This window comes from Piliocolobus tephrosceles, chromosome 3, assembly GCF_002776525.5.
Source record: "Piliocolobus tephrosceles isolate RC106 chromosome 3, ASM277652v3, whole genome shotgun sequence".
Taxonomy (NCBI): Eukaryota; Metazoa; Chordata; class Mammalia; order Primates; family Cercopithecidae; genus Piliocolobus; species Piliocolobus tephrosceles.
Genome location: NC_045436.1, coordinates 6,539,989 through 6,561,510, shown reverse-complemented (window position 1 = coordinate 6,561,510; position 21,522 = coordinate 6,539,989). Strand labels below are relative to the sequence as shown.

Here is a 21,522-nt window from a genome sequence, read left to right as displayed (position 1 = left end):
CTTGCTGTCTTTGTTGTATTGATGTAACAATGCTGTATTGTTTCAAAGCAGTTTGCTTGCAAGCAATTTTTATAGGAATCTAAGGCATGTTTAAGAATCTGTCAATAACATTCCACAAGAAAACAATAGACATTTGTTGTAGAAATTCAGACATTCTCCTGCAATGATTCTAATCCCTTGAACCAAGAGCGGAAAGATATGGTATCTAACATCAGAGACCTCTCCTGTGTACCTTAACTATAGACCAAATGAAGCTGTTTTTATTCCAGTGTTAACCACCATACCACTAAAACACTGAATGAGCAACAATCAAACCCAGCAGCTGGACTTTTTAAGAAACCACATTCTTGATACTATAAAGGGATTTATATTTGTGGCTGTGACAGAAAATATATTTCAGGAAAAGATTTAAATAGAATCTTATTGTAGGCTTTTGTAGCTTTTATTTACAATAGAATGGAATGTATTTGTTGAATCTGGAATTATAATGTAATTTAAACTTGAGCTTTCATTTTACTTGGTACAATAGTCTTATGTTGGGTAGACAAATATGGCATTGTTCTCTACGTTATTCATTTCAGTTTGTGGTCCCAGATTTGACTTTGGCGTAAGCAGCGGTGTAGTATATGTGTAAATGGATACCAGGAAGATGCCTATTTCCATTTGCTGCCTCCAGTGTGCATTCAGAATTGGAAGATAGACTAGTGATGAAACAGCAAGTCACAGGCATATACAGATTCTGTGAAAATTTGGTTCTCAGGGTATACACTTTCCAGAGAAGGAATGCAAATGAACATCTTTTCTCTTTCAGAAGAGACTAATATATTGAGTGAAAATGAGTTATAGGGCACACTCAAGTCAAGAACTTCCAAAAGAAATTTTAAGAAAAAAAATGGCACTTCTCATATTAAGAACAAAAAGCATGATACTTTAAGTCAGCAAACGATGCTTCTATTTCGGTTAATTTTATGGCAAGTTAGAGTCAAAAGAGCATAGGTGGGAAATGAAAAGTAGAGGAGAAAAAACAAGAAACAGTGAAATAAAGGAAAAAGGCAGCACGTAAAGTAGAGAAGTTCAAAGGAGGCAAAAGAAAATGAGCAAAAGGGCCGGGCGCGGTGGCTCAAGCCTGTAATCCCGGCACTTTGGGAGGCCGAGACGGGCGGATCACGAGGTCAGGAGATCGAGACCATCCTGGCTAACACGGTGAAACCCCGTCTCTACTAAAAAATACAAAAAACTAGCCGGGCGACGTGGCGGGCGCCCGTAGTCCCATCTACTCGGGAGGCTGAGGCAGGAGAATGGCGTAAACCCGGGAGGCGGAGCTTGCAGTGAGCTGAGATCCGGCCACTGCACTCCAGCCTGGGTGACAGAGCAAGACTCTGTCTCAAAAAAAAAAAAAAAAAAGAAAAGAAAATGAGCAAATGAGCAAAAAGCGTTCCATGATGAAAGCTGAGTTGTGTTCTTCATATTTAGCATTCTGTTGAGCAGTGGACAGCCAAGAGATGTTCATGTGGTCAAAGCTCTCTGAAATTTAAATTAGCAGTCTTCAACCAGTCCTGCTTTTATTTTTTAAATGTTAGGGTTTATTTCTGAAAACAGCTCACCTGCTTTTATTTTCACATGATAAAGTTTATATTTATTTCTGAATTAGAGATTTGTTTTATCATTAAATTCTGAAGACTTTACACTAACAGGAAGAAATTGAGTTTTAGAAGTTCACTTTGACGCAGTTTCAGATACCCCTATTACTACCTATTTTATGAAATCCCACATTTTAGTTTTTATTTTTAGTTAAAAAGTGCTACACTTGAAAATGCCAAAATGCTATATTTGGAAATATCATTTGTTTTATTTAATAAGTCATTTCCTCAGCTAAGTTGGTGGATATAATACTTAAGAGAGTCAGAAATTCCATTGATAAATCTCTTCCCAAATAAATGGAATTAGCTGATATTCAAAGTACTTCACTAGTCCCATCAGATATTCTAAATGTGTTAGTCATAAGGGCCCCAGTTCTGAATCTGTCATTTTAGGATAGTTCCCCTACTAGCTAAGTGTTTGTGCAATTTGGAGTATAAATTTGCATCAACTTTCTCCCTTGACTTCTTCATTTGGAAGAAATGTGTCTAGGGGATCTTTAGGGACCCTTCCCATTCTAAACACTGTGTGTGTGTCTGTGTGTGTGTGTGCCTGCGTGCGCATGTGCATGCACACGTGCATGTGTTTAATCTGTGATTTGATTGGTTGTACTTTATTATTAGATGATCTTATGATCAAGTTTATTTTCTTAGGTTCTTTAAGTCTTTAATTGCTTGTTCAGCAGCATAAGGTAGTGACTAAAACAGTACTTGGGGAAATACATTATCTACAAACTGCACTTGTTTGAGTGGACTTTGTTTGGAAGAGTGATTAAGATGACATTGCTTTATCTTTTTCGGATTATACCTTTCACATTGCAAATAAGTATTAATTATTAAATGTTTTAAACCAAACGAGCTCAGAGTCTGTTTTCTCTGATTCAGTAGGTGTTGTTTCTCTAGAGACTCTGGATAAGACCAAAACTATGTCTAAGAACGTGCATAGAGTTGTTGGCTAGGGCAGAGGCATAGCCATATGTCCCACAAGGAGAACTCGTGCTGAATTCATAGTGAATCCCAGACAGCACAGGTAGCTGGGGAAGACCAGGAGAGTGATGGTGAATTGTATTCATAAGGAAACCCAGCATAGGCAGCTGGGAAGGACCGGGAGAATGATCGTGAATTGTATTCATAACGAATCCCGGACAGCACAGATAGCTGGGGAGGACCAGGAGAGTGAGCATGAAGAGTACATGAAACTATTTTTTTTAAAAAAGAATTAGGTAATTTTATTAGGCCCTTCAAACACAAAGAATTAGGTTACATGAAATCCTCCAGCCTAAAGTGATGATTTAAACTGTAAGGACACTTGGTAAGCAGCTCTGCAGGGATAATAAATTAGCTCATTGAAGAGCTGTTTATCCAATATGAGTTGAGAAATGACTACTGCCCTTCTGCTGTTTCCCTAAGTTTGAACTCATTCAGCAAGTCAAGCAATTCTATCTTGACTCATAACTTTCATAAAAGCAGAATAAATACTGTATTATATATATAGAGAGAGAGAGAGAGAAATAAGAAACTAACCACACAATCCAAACATTATAGGATACTCACTAATATAAATAATTTATGTATTAACCATGTATTAAAGGCCTCCCAAGCTGCAGGCCGTGTGCCAGGTTTTGCACAGACATTATAGCAAAACATTATGTAAAAGTAGGTGGCAGTTTACTTGCCTCTGTGTTCTTCTGCTAAAGCATTTGCCCATGTCTTTTACCTTTCTTGGGTGAAGACCAGAATCAGTGTGTTCTTTTACCTTTCTTGGGTGAAGACCAGAATGCCTCTGTGTTCTTCTGCTAAAGCATTTGCCCATGTCTTTTACCTTTCTTGGGTGAAGACTTGATAAGATTTGGGTTCAGCCAGCAGTGGGATCATTCAAACAGGTTGAAGGCAAAAAGACATGCATTTATTTGAGCCTGAAAGTGATTAGAAGTGGACTGGGTTTGAAGTGAGGGATGGGAGAAATCTTAGCCGCCTGTGATTAAAAGAGAAAGGAGGGGCCAAGGTGTGCGGATCACAGGGTCAGGAGTTCAAGCCTGGCCAACACGGTGAAACTCTGTCATTATCAAAAGTACAAAAATTAGCCGGGCATTGTGGCAGGCGCCTATAATCTAGCTACTTGGGAGGCTGAGGCAGGAGAATTACTTGAACCCAGGAGGCATAGGTTGCAGTGAGCCCAGATTGCACACCTGCACTCCTGCCTGGGCAACAGAACAAGACTTCATCTCAAAAAAAAAAAAGAGAGAAGTGAGGAGAAACCACCTGAAAAGATGATTGCTGGTATATGAGAGTCAGAAGTGAAATAATCATCCAACTTAGACAATTCTGAAACCAATTCCTACTGTCTGTTTAACTTATATGCTATCATTCTTTGATATTTTTTCTTTCTTTTTCTCTTTTCACAGAATTGATAAAAAAATGTCTGGAGGCCAGAGCGGGTATGAACTCAGTGAAGCCAAAGCCATTCTAACAGAACTAAAATCTATCAGAAAAGCCATCAGCTCAGGAGAAAAAGAAAAACAAGATCTGATGCAGGTACATTGTAAAACATTTTGTTAAGCTAAACTTCTACCTTCTGAGGCCCCCAGAAACTCTTACTGGGGCAGAAGTGCTCCCTGAGATCTGGGTGACCTTCCACCTCAGCCGTGTTTGTGCAGAATGGGTCCTGTGGAGATGGTTGCAGGCACAGAGGGAGCCTGCTGCCTTGGAGGAGAGCAGAGTGATTCCAAGTGACTGTACTCTTCGTTGTAAGCAGCCTTTGGATGGCCTTTGAGATAGTGGGTGGTGGGGCCTGGAGCTCATGTAAGGAGATTAACATCTTGGTGCACCCTGAAACTCACTGAAAACTTCCTGTGGGACCCCAATAAGCAGAATCTCAGCCCAGGATACACAAGGGATATGTCATTTGCCATCAGTAAGTAGAAGGCTTGCCTTTTGGGGATGAGACTATGTGAGGAGCTTAGAAAAGTTTTCCGACCCAGTTGATTCTGGGGTGCCAGCTGAGAGGTAGGGAGTGCTGACCCAGCTGGGGGATGCCTATACAGTTACCCTCGGAAAGCTGCCCATGGCCGTAGATCCCCTGACTAAACCCGTCCACTTCTCAGCCCGTGGGTCTTCACTCCCAGTGATCCAGCAGCATGTGTAGAAAAAACAAAATAGCCATTAAGTGATCAGTATTCTGAATATCTATACTTATCAAATACAGTCAAGTGTTTTTTTAAGAGTGTCTCTCTTCCTCTCCTTCCCTCCATCCCATAATTATCACAAACACTAAGAATTCTTATTTCATATATTTGGAGTTCTTACTTAGCTGAGGAATAATTCAGTCCGCATCTTTGTGAAAATGTTAGAGTCACTGATGATGTTTACATTCTCAATAGAACATCTACATTTAAATACCATATTTAACTACTTGATGTTGGTTTTCAAAATATGAATTGAATATAGATAAATGTTCTTGGATCCATATAATTTTGCATTACTTGCAAGAAAAAATCTAATAGAAAAGACAACAATAATAACAGCAAATACTCATAAATACTGACTTTGTGCCAGGCATTCTTCTAACTGCCTTGCATATAAATAATTCCCTTGATCTTCACAACAGCCAGTAAAGGTAGGCACTATTATTATTCTCAGCTTACAGATGAGGAAATTACAGCACAGAAAAATTAAAGTTTCTTTAAAGTCATACAGCTGGTAAGCAGCAAGACTGTGGTTCAAGCCCAGGCAGGCTGGGTTAATGTGGTTTTACCATATATATAACATGTGCAGGGCTTCACTGGTGTGTATTTTGGTTTTGTTCTGCAATTGTCTTGCTGATTAAGTCAGTAATTCCAGAAATGCGTGTCATAGGTCCTTTAAAAAAAAAAAAAGTTAATAGAACTGGAACAAATTTACATTGGAACCTTTTAATTCAACAATTTTAGGTCATCTTTCATTTTTCCTATAAACTTTGGATTCATCTGCAGGCCCGATTAAATTAAAAGATTAGATTTCTTTTTAGTTACTAAAGTACATAGAATAATTAATTAGTAGATACAGAGATTGACAATAGAGTTACAAGGAACTTTCGATATCTTCTGTGACTTTCAAACCTCTTTGACCACAGTAAGAAATAGATTTTACATCAAAACCCAGTAACACACAATTGTGTGTACCTATAGATACACAGGTGTGCACGCGCGTGCACACACATACACACTCAAAATGAATTTCACAGAAATATGTGTATTCTTAATGCTGGTGATGTACTCCGATTTATTTTCTAGTATCTTCTATTTCTTTTAAAAAGAATACTAGTAACAACCTGCTAAATTGATTGAATGCATTGCCATCACAGATAAGTTTGAAGAACACTGACTTTTTTTCACTGTATAGATGGAAAAATGGAAAAGACTTGCACAAGGTCACTAAAAGGTTTTTTTGTTCTTTTCTATATTATTTGATGTGACCATTTATGTTTTATCCTCATATATATATATATATATATATAATATTAATATCCCTTTGAAAGAAAATAGAGAAAGTTAGGTAAAAAATTCCTGATCTCTGATATTTCTAATTCCTCCTAATCATGAAAATTTTAAATGTCAGGATTAAATACAGGTTCTTTTGTTGATGATAATCATTTCTTATCATTTTATTAGTATTACTGTAGGGTTTCCATTTTACTGTTTTAAGTGATTCAGATTAGTCTTTCCTTTTCAATACTTTCACTTGTTCATATCCTCCCTCTAAAGTAAACACAGTGTATTAAACCTGAGTGCCCACAGCAGGCACATTTGCTTTTGATTATTCTCTTTACCAAGCCAAACATGTCGCTACAGGCAGTGCCATGCAGTAGACACACAGATGGGCTTGTTTGATGCCTGTGCCATTCATTAGCAACTTCTGAGCCTCAGTTTCCTAATCCCTAATGTTGATGTGAGCTAAATAATCTCTTGGGTCCTGTCCAGATGTACAATGGCATAATTGAAGAAGCCTTCAAAGTAGGAAATTCTCTTACTGTATCTAAAATGAGAGATTACATTATAGATATTGTGTTTCCAGAATTTCAGTTGCATAAAGTGAGTGGCTTCCTATTGAAATAGAGGCAACTTCTTAATGAAATTTTTCAAAATAAGACATGCATGTATTTTAAAGATACCATTCATAGGAAAATGCTATCTTGGGAAAGATAAGACAACTGGTTTAATACGATCTCGCTTCCGAAGTCACACGTATGTAGGTGCAAAATTATATCCTACTATTATTTTTTCAATTATATAAAGTGGTAAGTACCTACTAAATAAAGTAGTTGTTTTTTTCCATTGAGATTATTTCTTTCCTTTTAATTTCACCTGGTAGGGAAGTTTTGCTCTCTTACATTTATGAAAAACTTTGTGTTTTCTGAACAGAGTCTTGCTAAGCTGCAGGAGCGGTTTCATTTGGATCAGAACATTGGCAGATCTGAGCCAGATTTGAGATCTAGTCCTGTGAACTCTCATTTATCTCTCTCCAGACAGACCCTTGATGCTGGGTCACAAACAAGCATTTCCGGAGATGTAAGTTATCTATGTTGAAGAGTTGGCCCAGTGTTGTCCTTGATGGGCCTTACTTGCAATGTGGATGGTAAACTGGAACCAGAAGTATATGTGACTTGGATTCTGGCTGTGTGCGTTCAGTGTTTCATTCTCATAAGATTAATTTTAAAAATCATAGCCTCATCTTTTCTATCTAGGTGCCAAGCGTGTCAGGATTTGTCCATATGAATAGCTTTGTTCAAACTTTCTCATGCTATATTCCTTTAAAGACACATTAAAAGGCTAGAGGCATGTGAGAATTTAACTTTTTCCCATTACATTTAGAGTCTTGGAAATTTAGATTCTTTCAAATAAACATTAGGCCAATGAGAAACAGAAAAACATGCCTTTTAAGACTAAGAAGAAAACTTGTTTTTGTAAATCTTAGTTGATTATATTAAAATGTTTAATCTGTGATTTATATCTGCCATTTAAATATTTAATGTGGCTTGGCTATTGTTAACTATTTTACCTTCTCCATTTTGGGATGCCATTAGCAAGTATTTACTTCTCAATACATTCCCATTTATTTTCATATTCTTTTATGCTGCTTTGAAATATGTGCTGTGAAAGTAAAACAGAGATCAACAATAGGGCTTACCTATTTGAAAATTAATTTTTGAACTTAGTTTATATTTTGTACAGTTGAAAGCTAAATGCTAGAAATTAGGCTCATAAAGGCAAAGAAATTAGTTCCAGTTCATAAATTTTATTGACCTGTACACCCTTCATAAACTCTAAGATACCAGACACATTTACCTTGGTATTTACGATATCAGGATATTTTTTATCTTGAATTTAACGTGTAGAGAAAATAATGTTAGAGTCTTTGAAAAACAGATGAGCTTGAATTGAAAGAAATGTTTTGCCCCTACTGAGACAATAAAATAAGTGTCTTTTTAAATTGGTGTTTCCCAATTTCAGTACCATCTTCTTTAACTTTTCAATTGCACATACTTCCTAGAAACAAAAGCAATTTACTTCATTCATTAGCAGAGTTAATTGACTTTTTTCCTTTTTTTTTCCACTAGATTGGAGTGAGAAGTAGATCAAATTTAGCTGAAAAGGTCAGGCTAAGCCTACAGTATGAAGAAGCCAAAAGAAGGTAATGACAGAGAAGCTGTTTTGTGCATGGCTCAAACATTTTCTTTTCCAGAATTAATCTTTACTCCTGTGGTGACATCTGCTGGGCACTCCCCATACATTCTTACCAAGGCCATCCTTGGGTTTTTAGCGTGTAAGGGCTGCTTCCTCTCTGGTCTACGTTTTCTTACCCCCCACCCCCGGCTCTCCCCACCACCAAAGGCTAAAGAACAGGGAGAATTAATGAGAAGTGTGGAAATGAAATTACCCCCTTCTCTTCTGAGAAAAAAGAAGCTTTGAGTTGGTACAATACTTAACTCTCAATTAAAAGTGAGACGATTGGTTGCTATGATGGAAATATGATACGGTGGTTCAGGTATAGGACTAAATAGCTGTTGAGGAGTTCTAAGGCGAGTAAGTATGTTCCTTTGGTTTGAAGGGAAGTCTTACTGCTAATGTCCTTGAAGGTGCTGAGGTGTCAGTTCCAATCGACTTACTTTAGGGAAAAGGAAGAGAGATTATTTCTTTCTTTTACCTCATAAACTTTTCTTAATCCCTGTGCTATCTTTTTCTTACTTTGTGATTCTGCTGGAGTGAGACATAAGAAACTTCCGTCTCAAAAAAAAAAAACAACAAAAAAAGAGACTTCACCATCCTTATCTAGTAGATAGTCTCAAATCTTTTTTATAATACAGAACTCCTTATTATGAGGGAAAGGATTATACTGATACATTTGATTTCATTATTTTCCTCATAAGAGCTTTAAAATGCTATTGGGTTATTATTTAGGAGGACATTGGGAAAAACTGCATTGTCATCCTGCAAGAAACAGGAATTTATCATGTTTCTCCCCATGATCATGAAAAGCTCAGCTGAGAACCAGATATTGAAGTATATTCGTTATTATTGGTGATGATTTAAAAGCAATTAGCCGTAGTCCTTAGAGGTTATCTGGCTTTAACAAAGTAAAATAAATACACTATTCACCTCTATGTAACCTGTATTCTTAATATTACTTGGTTCCTCATTTCCTGAAAGAAAGCTAAACATCATTCCACAAATTATTAACCTTGTGAGCCTGAACAAGTCACTTAGTCAATCTGAACAGCAATTTACTCAGCTAATTTTAATGCCTTTAAATTTTCTCTGGCAGATTCTAAATTTCTTCAGGTTAGGAAAAATGTTTAGGCTTTATTATCTATCCCCTTCTCAGTGCCCAAATTAGTGCCTTCCCTTCAATAAGTATTGAGGATCAACTTCTGGTTTTGTGGCCCAGTGATGTGCCAGCTTTTGGTAGATAGTGCCTGTGGTCCTCTTGTTGTATGTCCACCTGGGCTGGACTGTGGACAAATCCATGATTTAGGTCTGCTTTTCTGAAAGAGAATGGCCATTACTCAGAAGCAGTCTTGGAGAAGTGGGCCTTATGCCCCTGCATTCTTTCGGGCTTGACTCTGCTTCCCATGGATCAACTTCAGCTTTCACCCCTCCTTTGACTTCTAAGTTAATTTTATCTGGAGCTCACATTGAGTTTCTCTTCCTAGGTGCTTCTAGAAGTCTTCTTCATATTCTGCTCCCCAAATTTGGCACATCCCTTCTAAAATAAAATTTAAGACCTGCCTAATGTCTGATCACACAAATAATAAACAGGTGCCTCTTTTTCCTGTATTCTGTTGTTGTTCTTGGTTCCGTTGGTTAATTCAATCACGTCAAAACTTCAGACATTAGTTTTTCCCCACTTGGTTGCATTATCATGCCATTTAGGGTTTTGTTTTAAAGTTGCTAGTTGATACTGATGAGAAGGTAAATCTCAAGGGCTTATGCATATGTTGAAAATGCTTTTTCCTCCTCAATTCTGAATAAGTAAAGAGGCAGGCTGTGTTTCTCTGAAATCTGTTTTCTCCTCCAGCCCTTGTTTTATGTGCTTAATGAAGCTAATAATATCATGCTTATTTAGCATTTTGATGATTAATTTTCTAGTATATTGAGACAGTTGTTTATGGTTTTGTGGTTAAAGCTGAAGAATAGCTGATGTTCCATCTATCATAAGTGCAGACAGTGGGAGAAAATCAGAAGTACACTGCATACCCAGTGCCAGTCTAAGATGGCAATTTTGTTTTTAATTAGAACAAGAAACTCATGACACAAAGGTATGGATCTACTTCCATCTTTGCTCTTGATTATGTTTTTCATTCACCTTTTCTCTTGCCTTCTACAAGTTCTCCCATGAAAATGGGAAAAAAATTATTTTTCTATTTTTCATATTCTGGCGTATACTATAACAATATCCAAAGTAATCATCCAACATTATTCTGTAGAAACATAAATTCCTTGTGCAAACATCAGTGGACTTCAGAGTTCACTGAGCTCTTGTCCTTATGGTCGAAAGAACCGTATCCTGATTGTCTTCACAGTGCCACGTAGCAAGTTATTTGACTCGGGTGGTTAGGACATTTGTACTGAGTCAGGAGTAATGTTAACTCTGCCAAGTGTTATGAAGCTCTCGACATAAGAGAAAGCTGGGGTCAGGCAGAATTATGGGACCAGTGAGGTTTGCCTTTGGTGCATTTCCTCCTCCTTCTCCTGTCCCTGTCCGCATCACTTCAGCACCTGTTGTCACTCCAGTGGTGTCACACCAGCTGCCTGTACTAGTGGAGGTCCACCGTATGCTGCCTGCACATAGCTGTGTACAGAGGAACCACAGGGCTAGCACAATAATGTATAAAGTGTCAGTGCAATGACTGCTCAGTAAATGGCTTGTACACCAGCCGGGGCACTGATGGGGAGGAGACTCACATGCAACTTAAGGAGAATGTGAACGGGAGAAGGCCAAGCCCTGCCCCTTCTTTTTGGTGATGGGGGAGCCTTGATGGATTAATCCCTGACTCCCAGAGTCCTGCTCTGTCACCCAGGCAGGAGTACAGTGGCACAGTTATGGCTCACTGCAGCCTCAAACTCCTGGGCTCAAGTGATCTCACCTTAGCCTCCCGAGGAGCTGGGACCACAGGCACACACATCACCACACCTGGCTAATTTTTAAAATTTAAAAAACATTTTTGGTAGAGACAGGGTCTTGCTGTGTTGCCAAGGCTGGTCTTGAACTCCTGGCCTCCCATGATCCTCCTGCTTGTTGGATTATGGGCATGAGCCACTGCACTGGCCCAACTGCTTTCATACCAGTTGGCCACACCACTGCTCTCTTTGATGCCCTCTCCTTCCCTGACTTACTAATGCCCTAGTCTCTGTCCAGCCTGGCCTGGAGTTCCCATTTTACCAGCGGACAGCATCTAAACACTTTGGAATAAAATGTATAGTGATGGCATCTCAGATATCATTCACCTCAGTTTTTTTAAAGGGAACCCCCCCACCCCAGTCTTCTTTCCTGTCACCTACACAGGCAGTCACATGTCAGGGCTGGCCTCTCTCATGGCCCCCAGAGCACTCACCTTTTGAAGCCTCTGTGTACTTGGCCTTCACCCTTTTGTCAGATCACCCTTTTGTCAGATAACTGGGTGTGCTCACTCACATTTTAAAGATGGGGGAAAGAAGTGGGTGACAGCTGAGTGTGGAGTTAGGCCCAGAGACTGGCCTGCAAGGCTGCTGCTCCCACTCTGGCCTCTCACCAGTAGACCACACCCCTTTCTGGTAAGATCACGTTAGGAAAATCTGGACAGTGTGTCAAACCCAAATTTGGCTTAGGCTGTGTTTACCTTTCTCGGGAGTTTTAGGTATGTACATACCTCTTTTATCTTTTTTTTTCAGTATGGCCAACTTAAAAATTGAACTGTCAAAATTGGACAGTGAGGCCTGGCCTGGGGCACTGGATATTGAGAAGGAAAAACTGATGCTGATTAATGAAAAAGAAGAACTTTTGAAAGAGCTTCAGTTCGTCACCCCACAGAAACGTACCCAAGATGAATTGGAATGCCTAGAAGCCGAAAGGCAGCGGCTGGAGGAAGAGTTGCTGTCCGTGAGGGGAGCACCAAGCAGAGCTCTCGCCGAGAGGTTCGTTTTCCTTCTGGAAATAGGGCAGCTTAACTCTTGTGGGAGTGTCTTAACTGGATACTATTTCCCCTGGGTTTGGAAATCTCAGTTGCATCTGTTCTTAGTGGACTGAGAAACAGCACAAATGGACTTTCTGTAGAGCAATAAAGCGCGCCATCCTAATGCCCCACAGGATAAGTTCTGTGTTTGTTAGGAACGTGCAAAACCTGTGACAGATGTTGAATAACTAAGGAATGCTGACATAAAACCAGGAGTGTACATCATTGATGAAGTCTGATAACAATAGCTATAAACTATTGCACTCTGATAAGAAAAATTATCTAGACTGTTAGAGCAACTGAAGCATCCTATTCTGGGTTTTATTACTCACAAGAATGCAAAAGTTTATTGCTATTCATTTCACAAGGAAAAGACAGTTTCCTCCCTGTGATATCCTAACAGGTCACAACATACTCACTTGCATTTTGTTTGTCAGTTGCAACCCTCCTGTGAAGCAGGTGAAACTGTAAAGGAAAATACTCTAGGCACTTTTCCCATCTTTCTGTGGGAAGGTGTGAGTTGATTATTTCATCTTAAAAAATCCAGTTCTGTAAACAGATGAGCTGGAATGTTAAGTGAGGAGACCTCTGTGTGTCAGTTTGACATGAACGCATCTGCCTAGGAGCCTGTGTCCAGGCCTTGATGGCAGAAAGGGTTGGATGCCTGTTGCAGGACAGACCAGAGAGCCCTTGAGAACCACTGCATATACATCCTTGAGGCCAGCCAGTAAAGAGCAGTGCCTGTTTCAGAATAATGGGAACAAAATTTACATTGATATAATTTCAGGTGACCTGGAAGTAAGTTTAAAACACCCAGTCATAATCCAATTGTTTAAAAAAAAATTACTGGCTTCCTGCCTTGTAGTTCCTTGTCCTCAATAAATGTTTAGGGTTGCATGTCTACATAGTATGAAAACATTTGAAAAGCATGGGGAGGGAGAGAGGAAAAAGTCTCTGACATTCCCAGTTAGGTGTTAGCATGGGGACTCACCCATCCCAAGGTTAACCATTTTAGTGGAGTTGACTTCTGTGGGTTAAAATGTTGATGAAGGTAACACGCGGCCTCGGTGTCGTAGCTGTAGGGAACATGAAAACGTATCAAAAGGAAAAGCCTCTGAACTATAATCTTCTACCCTCTTAATAATTCTCATCTTTGCCTCCATTTCCCCTTCTTTTCTTCCCTTCCTATTCTGGCTTTTCTGTCTAATTTTGCTGACCGAAGGGTCAGCCTAAGGGAAGTATCAGCCAGGCCGGCAAAGCAAGGCCCATCTGACAAAGACCAAAAGGAACAACAGAATTAAGAAGGCAAGGAGAATTAAATTGCTTTGTTGTTGTTGTTGTTGTTTTTCTGACTTACCCTGATATGTCTAAATTTGTATACCTAAAGTTTCTAGCTACTGATTATCGGTAGCTATGATGAAACGGGTAGCCTTTTTTTGTGGCCCGTTTATAAAAGCAATGATGTTTCATATTAGTACATAGCACTTAATAAAATTTTATATAATCATACGTGTCTAATGTGCCACGTCCATCTCAGCTGTTCTACTCTGTAGTAGGTGAATCTAGGAAGGACTTATAAACAGATTTGCTCTGGCAGAGAAAGAAAACATATTTGTTTGTCTCAATCAGCTTTTATTGAAGTGGTGTCTTGCTTGCCTTTTTATTAGGAGTAGAGCTTCCAAAAAATGACTAATGATATAGCATTAAAAAATAACAGTTTGTTCCTAAGAACCTAAACTTTGAATTTTTCCTAAGTACCATTTGCACACACATAGTAACTCAAAATTCCAGCAGAAATAGTAGGCTTTTTCCTTTTTTTTTTTTTTTTTTAACGAAAAGCCCAAACCTCACCAGAGACAGTAGGCTTGAACTCATTAGGAAGAGGAGCTATAAGATACTTACATAAAAAATTGTCTATTTAGTGAGACACTGGGTTTGTGTCATCTGGGGAGTAAGTGGCTTGGCCCTATCTCCCATGATTGGATGTTGGCAGGAAGGGAAACATGGAATTTATATATGCAGTATGTTGACTTTCTGAGTTACCTGGAAGAGCCAGGTTGTTTAGTATTGCAAATAAGTGGATACTAGTTTCCTTATCAGTGTCTATGGCCAAAGGCAAATCCTCATCCTTACTTTGCCATCGAAGTTTGCAGGACTCTGACGTTCTCGCTTGATCAACTTAAAGCTTTCTAACTCCTATCCTGGGATGCTCAAAGTGACTCAGTATTTCACGTGTCCAGAAGAGCAGAACCTCCCGCCGTTGGGAACACTGAATCCTTTCTTTCCCCAATAGATAGAACCTCACCTGGCTTTGGGTTTTGTTGTTGCTGTTCATGGTTTTGCTTTCTACTCCCCCATGCTCTGGCATTTTTTCTTACGGCTTCACCCTTTCATGTCTTCCTACTGTGTGTGTGGGCTTCTGCTCTGCTCACTGCTGCTGTGGCACTGACTCCGGGAGTTTAAGAGAGGAGAATGCCCTTGCCAGCAGCGTCTCCTCGTGTCAAAGCAGGGTTGGCTGGAGCTTCTTTTAGGAAGTAGGATTTGCTGGGTGAAACTCAGTTTCATCATAGAACAGATTGTGTGCCACCAACCCCAAATCCTTCCTTTTTCTCTTGGCACCTACGTGACTGTCAAAGAAAGCTACCTGCCGTATCCCCCAACATTTTCCTGTTTTCCACTTGTATTTGGGGTTCCCCATTGTTTCAGGGGTGACCTCTGGCAAGATTCTGAGTCATTGCTGAACGTTGGTCTCTGAAGGAGCTAGATGCACGTGAATTTTCAGTCTCTTGAGTGTGATCCTACAGCCCCCGGACCAGCTCTGCTCCTGCCCCTGCAGGGCTGCAGTGTCGCCCACTGGGCCGGATGGCAGCGACCGAGCTCGCTACCTGGTGGTGGGAAAGAGGTGCTCATGGTGGAGGATCGCTACGCCAAAAGAGAAACTGCTCGCAAATGAAAAAAAAACCATGCAGGGAAGGTGTTTCTATGCATCTTTCATATTCTTTCCGCGCAGTTATTGAAATTCCTTAAACTCTGTGCTTTTCTATAGCTGGTAAGATCTTAACATTGCTCCTTGTTTTCTCACAAATGTTGGGGATTTGCCTTGTAATTGCCAAGACGTTTTAATTGTTTCTTAATTATTTGAATGATTTTGCCACTGCTTCTGAAAAAATTTTTAAAGCTAGTAGGTGGGGACATGAGTGTCATTTAGTTTTGAATGGAAAAGGGACTTCCTACTTCTATAGATGACATGAAATTTTCCCTGGGTGCAGAATTCTGAGTTCAGGAGAAACCAGGCTGTGCTTCACTCAGGGCAGAGACAGGCAGGTGTGAAGGCCCATACTTCACAAAGGGCAGCTTGAAAGGGGATGTGGAACAGCTGGGCCAGGGGGCGGACTCTTTTAAGGGCCAAGTAGAGGAAACCCTTTCTCATCCAGCAGACCAACAGGCAGGAGTTGGAGAAGAACTCAGAGAGACAGGTGTGCACCCTTTTGAGAGGGCTGATGTCTGCGATTTCTTCTAGCCCCTGGTTATGGGGAAGTTGGGGAGGGCGTTTCACATGAAATACACCTGGATTCTGAGGAAGACTTCAGGCTGTCACTAGGAGAGGCTTTGATGATAACATCAGAGACAAACTGCGGCCCACTAGGAGCGTTTCTGTGCCTCTCCCCAGTGCCTTCCTCATGCTTCTCCCAGGGAAGGTTTCATCTCAGCACCAGCAAGAACGGAGGGACTGGCCAGTGCACCCCGCACTGCAGGGAGAAAGGGCTGATGTCTGCCTTCTGGGATTGTAGGAGCCAAGTGGGAAATATGAACAAGAACACAAAGACAGGCACCTGTAGTTCAAAGCAGACATTAAAGGGCTGAAAGAGCAGCTGCTGAGCATCACCTGGAGAAGGCTGAGGACGCTCCCTAGTGATGGGAGAGGGGCAGCACTGAAAGTGTGGCTCAGGATCACATTCTGACGTCATCCTAGTGCCCCCTGAAAGCACTAGGAAAAGGCTTCATTTTAATAAAAGCAATATTGAGTTTTAAAACTTACTTCCAAAGTGTTTCTCTTGTTTCAGAAGACATGGATTTTAGTTGAGTTTGGGGCTTTCTTCAGACCTTTGTGCACCTTTTAATTCAGTTAGTCTACTTCATATTACTTTTTTCCTTGTTGAGTTTTTATCTGTATTTGAAAGATTTTTAAAATGACTGCTGCTTTTAAAAATACACCTTTGAAAGCCATAAATTAAGAATTGATCACGCTTTTGAAGTATTAAAGAAAATGGCAAGAATTACTTTTTTAGTGTAACATACAATGGAATAGCGTTGTTGACACATCAAAGGGATAGATACCTATAAACAAAATACGGGCATGTTTCCTTACTGCCGGAAACATATATCACATTTCAAAGAGATTCGAAATTAAGGAAATTTTATTTTTCTCCAAAGAAAAGTGGCTAATTTTTATCTCACCACTTTGCAGGGCATGAGGAGGCTTTAAACAAGTCAGATTTGTTTTTCTTCTCTGTCGAGTACTTTCCCATACATCCCTTTAACAGCCTTACCAGGGAGACACAGGGGAATTATAGTCACCGTTTTACAGATTAGAAAAGGAAGACCCGGCCGGGCGCGGTGACTCAAACCTGTAATCCCAGCACTTTGGGAGGCCGAGACGGGCAGATCACGAGGTCAGGAGATCGAGACCATCCTGGCCAACATGGTGAAACCCCGTCTCTACTAAAAAATGCAAAAAACTAGCTGGGCGAGGTGGCGGGCGCCTGTAGTCCCAGCTACTCGGGAGGCTGAGGCAGGAGAATGGCGTAAACCCGGGAGGCGGAGCTTGCAGTGAGCTGAGATCCGGCCACTCCCACCCCGGGGAGGGGGGGAGAGCCCCCCCCTCTCAAAAAAAAAAAAAAAAAAAAGAAAAGAAAGACCCTTGATTCAGTGACTTACCCAAGGATATGCAGCTAGTAAGCTGCAAATCAAGATTAGAAACCCAGCTGCCCTTTTCCTCAATTCCATTCTGCTGCTCACTACTCTGAACTAGTGTGTTTCAGTGATGTCTAAAGAGCTTCATATGACATAGGCTATCCTTACACAGACTCTTAGTTGCATAAATCCCTGGGTACTTAGTATATTTTAAAATGACCTACTATTCAAGTATACAGTTCTATAATGCTGTATTCTAATTAAAAAAAACAACTTTTGCAGTTGCGTGTGGGTGAAATTTTATGATAATCTGACACAGATAATGAGATGTGCTATGGGTTGGAAGGGAAATCACTTTTAGCTCATCCTCTTCCTTAAACAGTTGAACCCAAATTAGCCCACAGTGGTAATGTGGACTAACATTGTTTGTTAATTGCTGAAATTCTTATCAAATTAGGGTTGGGAATGTTATCACCAAATATTATGTTGGAACAAACGTTACTAAATTCGGTATTTAGGGTGACCTTTACTATTGCTGTGAAATGTTTTAGGAAAGGGTTCCCAAGTCACAGATCTGTGTCAGGATTCTTAGTCTTTGTTTAGTTTTTTTTGTTTTCATGGTTGTTTCCTCCTCACTCTTCTTCCCCAACTCAAAGGACCATATTATTTACCCATTTAAAAAGATTCTAGACTACCAGCAATTTTAAATTCTCAGTGACGTTGGCGATTGGGCATGACGCTCCCTCCCCATCCTTCAGCTTGGCTGCGTGCAGCTCTGCCTCTGACACTCCTTGCTGGGTGTCCTGTTTTCTGTCTGTGGAGCCCATTCACATTTTCCCCTTGTGATCTGTAATGCTTGTACGATAAGAATCTTTCTCTCTTTCAGTTTTCATATTTTATTGTAATCATTTGAAAATAATTTTTTTTCTTCCTAGATTGAGATTGGAAGAGAGAAGAAAAGAGCTGCTACAGAAACTTGAAGAAACTACTAAATTAACTACTTATTTGCATTCACAACTTAAAAGGTGAGCTTAGCAGATTTCTGAGGGGAAACCTTTTCTCTGAATACATTCAGGCATGTTCTTGTTCATCTTTGATTACTTTTCACTTTGTTTCCAACTACTTAAAAGTAAATAAAATCATTATACTAGTAGAGTTAATATTTGAGTGATCAGATTTAAAGTCACATTTTCTTTTTCATGAACCCAGTGTCATATTTGGAATACATTTAAAATATGTTATAGAAAGAAAATATGTTTTAGCTGTCAATACACTTAGGAAAATAACGCATTTTTCCCATTGCCCCATTTTTTAAAAAGGGAAAATGGGGGAGTTTTGCCTTAAAATAGCCATAGATTTCCTTATATTGATGAGGAAAATATTCACTCCTCACATTCACACACAAAGAGGAAAGGGGAGCGAACCCAAGGGTCTTCTGTGTGACTTCTTTCTTTTTATTAGCTTGCCTTGTTTTCTCTAAAAATGGAAAGCTTTTTTTTAAAAAAATTAAAAACTACATTAATGTTTTTGCCCTGTTTCTCTTTTTTTTTCCTTTCAATATTTTTTAATCACAAAGTGGCTTCTAGATGTCTGTGCAAATAAACTTATCAGCAGGTATTTGATTCCTCTTATTTTTGCAAAAGGAGGATAATGTTTAACAATACTACTACATGCTACTTAAAGAGTGTTTGGAGAGCAAGGCTGAGAAGGTTAGTGAAGACGCATAGACATGGTATACAGTTATGTGCCATATGATGACTTCTTGTCGAGGGCAGACTGCATATATGATGGTGGTCCCATAAGCTTATAATACTGTGTGTTTACTGTGCTTTTTCTAGTTTAGCTATGTTTAGATACACAAATACTACCATTGTGTTATAATTGCCTACAGTATTCAGAACAGCAACTACTGTGCATGTTCTTAGCCTGAGAGCAATAGGCTACACCCTATAGCTTGGGTGTGCAGTGGGCTGTACCGTCTAGGTTTGTGTAAGTACACTCTGTGATGTTTGCACAGTGATGAAATCACCTAACATGCATTTCTCAGAACTCGACCTGGTTGTTAACTGACACGTGGCCGTGATAGGGACTTCCTCTGTCCCTGGCCATTGATTCCATTCTTTAGCAGGTTTCTTCCCTCTGCAGATCTGAAGGAGCCAGTAGGAATTGTGATTAGGTTTTCCATTTTGTAACAGATTTTATGGTGTGTGCTTTTCATCTTTCAGCCTCTCTGCCAGCACCCTGTCCATGTCATCTGGGAGCAGCCTGGGTTCCCTGGCATCAAGTCGGGGCTCTCTGAACACCTCCAGCAGAGGGTCACTCAACTCCCTCAGTTCCACTGAACTCTATTACAGCAGTCAAAGTGATCAGATAGATGTGGATTATCAGTATAAACTGGACTTCCTTCTGCAAGAGAAAAGCGGTTACATTCCTTCCGGACCCATTACCACCATCCATGAAAACGAGGTGGTCAAGTCCCCCAGCCAGCCTGGCCAGAGTGGACTCTGTGGGGTGGCCGTTGCAGCAACAGGCCACAGTCCTCCACTGGCTGAGGCCCCCAAGTCTGTGGCCTCCCTGTCCTCGAGGTCCTCCCTTTCCTCCTTGTCTCCTCCAGGCTCTCCCTTGGTTTTGGAAGGCACGTTTCCCTTGTCTTCTCATGATGCCTCTCTCCATCAGTTCTCTGCTGACTTTGAAGACTGTGAATTGAGTAGCCATTTTGCAGATATCAGCCTCGTTGAAAATCAGATTTTGCTGGATTCTGATTCAGGAGGAGCCTCCCAGTCTCTTTCGGAGGATAAAGACCTTAATGAATGTGCTGGTGAGCCATTATATGAAGGAACCGCAGGTAAGTGCAGCCCTTTGCTTTCTTATTTTCCTTCTTAGTGATTTTAAGGAGGATGATTGGAGGATTATTTTTCCATATAAACAAAAGGGTATGATTCCCCTTCTCTTTCTTTTGAATAATCGTTTTGGCTTCATTTAAGAAGGAGTTTTTACTTATATACCTAGATATTTTTCAATATCAAATAAAAATCACCTTCCCTATTTAATAGACTTAATCATTTAGTACCTGTTCAGTTGTCCAGAGACACTCTGTGTGTGGTAGCTGACGAGGAACATATTTTGTGAACCCATTTCATATTTCCAAATAGATTCTGGTTCTGAAATAACAAGGCAAAGAAGAGGATTTTCTTTTAAAAGTTGGCCTAAAACAGATTAAAACCAAGGCAATTAACATACTAGCTAATTAGTACCAAGGTTCAGTGTTTAGATTGTTCAGGGAATTCTATATAAATACAGTTTTTGTTTGAAGCTAGACTTTCCTTTTCTGGCAAAAGTTAATTTGGAGCAGCAGGTTGCAGTGTATGGTATTACCCTGCCACCTTCTGGCCAGGTTAACTGTTGCAGCCCCGGGAAGAGATTACTAGAGATTGGAGTTCTTAGGCCTGCATTTGTATTCAAAAAGACAGAAACAGGAAAAATAGAATGTTTTGTTTGTTTGTTTTCCTTTGCAAGGCAGGAACTTTGAATATGTTAGATGTGATTGTAAAGAGCACAAGATGGTACTCTTGTTGGCAGATGATCACTGTTGGTCTGAGGAGGATGGTCTGTTCCAGAGCTAGCTTGAGACAGAATGTAAAATAAAAGCCCCTGTGCTAGTCTACAGGAGTCCTGTTCATAGCTACATGTTTTACTGACCACACAAAAGAGGGCAGGGCTCTTTAGAAGTGCTCTTTTCCTGTTCCTGGAAGCATTTTTATTTGTATGTATGGTCCTAAGAATTCTAAGTAATCGATTGGCCAATTCAGATGTTTAAAGACATTGACAAATCCACCTTGTTTCTGTGGTTTCAAATACTGAAGACCCAAGTGCTGTGTCCTGCCAGTGGCCTGGGGCAGAGGGGAGGGCCCATGAGATATTTGTGTGGTTTGTGCGCCCCCTCCTGGGCAGATGTCAAAGCTACAAGTAACAGGTTATGGAAATAACCACAAAGAAAATAACTAGGGGAATGGTGCGTACATAATGGCCCCAAAGAAAGAGAAAGCTGTCTGGGGCCTTCACCGCTGCTTCTGGGAAGGAGTACGTTGTGTGTGTGTGTGTGTGTGTGTTAGGGGGTGCATACCACTCCTGGAACCAGCCAAGCCTCCACTCACACTTTAGTCACCAACATGTTTGGGTAAGCACACTACCCAGGCTCTCAGGATTATGGTTCCTTATCTGCAAAATGGGGTTGCTACAGTAATCCTTGTGTCAGGCTGAAGGATGAATGCAGTGATACATGTG

At 40.2% G+C, this 21,522-nt stretch overlaps 1 protein-coding gene across 1 annotated transcript in view; it reads left to right on the top strand.

Annotated features, from left to right (window-relative positions):
• The window catches only part of WWC2 (WW and C2 domain containing 2), a 209,906-nt gene that overhangs the window by 133,463 nt on the left and 54,921 nt on the right, over positions 1-21,522 (top strand). Inside the window, exons 6-11 of the mRNA XM_023221024.3 lie at positions 4,043-4,172; positions 7,037-7,183; positions 8,233-8,306; positions 12,044-12,286; positions 18,174-18,263; positions 19,464-20,083. Of these exons, the coding sequence (XP_023076792.1) occupies positions 4,043-4,172; positions 7,037-7,183; positions 8,233-8,306; positions 12,044-12,286; positions 18,174-18,263; positions 19,464-20,083 (1,304 nt within the window). The remainder of the gene's footprint in view (positions 1-4,042; positions 4,173-7,036; positions 7,184-8,232; positions 8,307-12,043; positions 12,287-18,173; positions 18,264-19,463; positions 20,084-21,522) is intronic.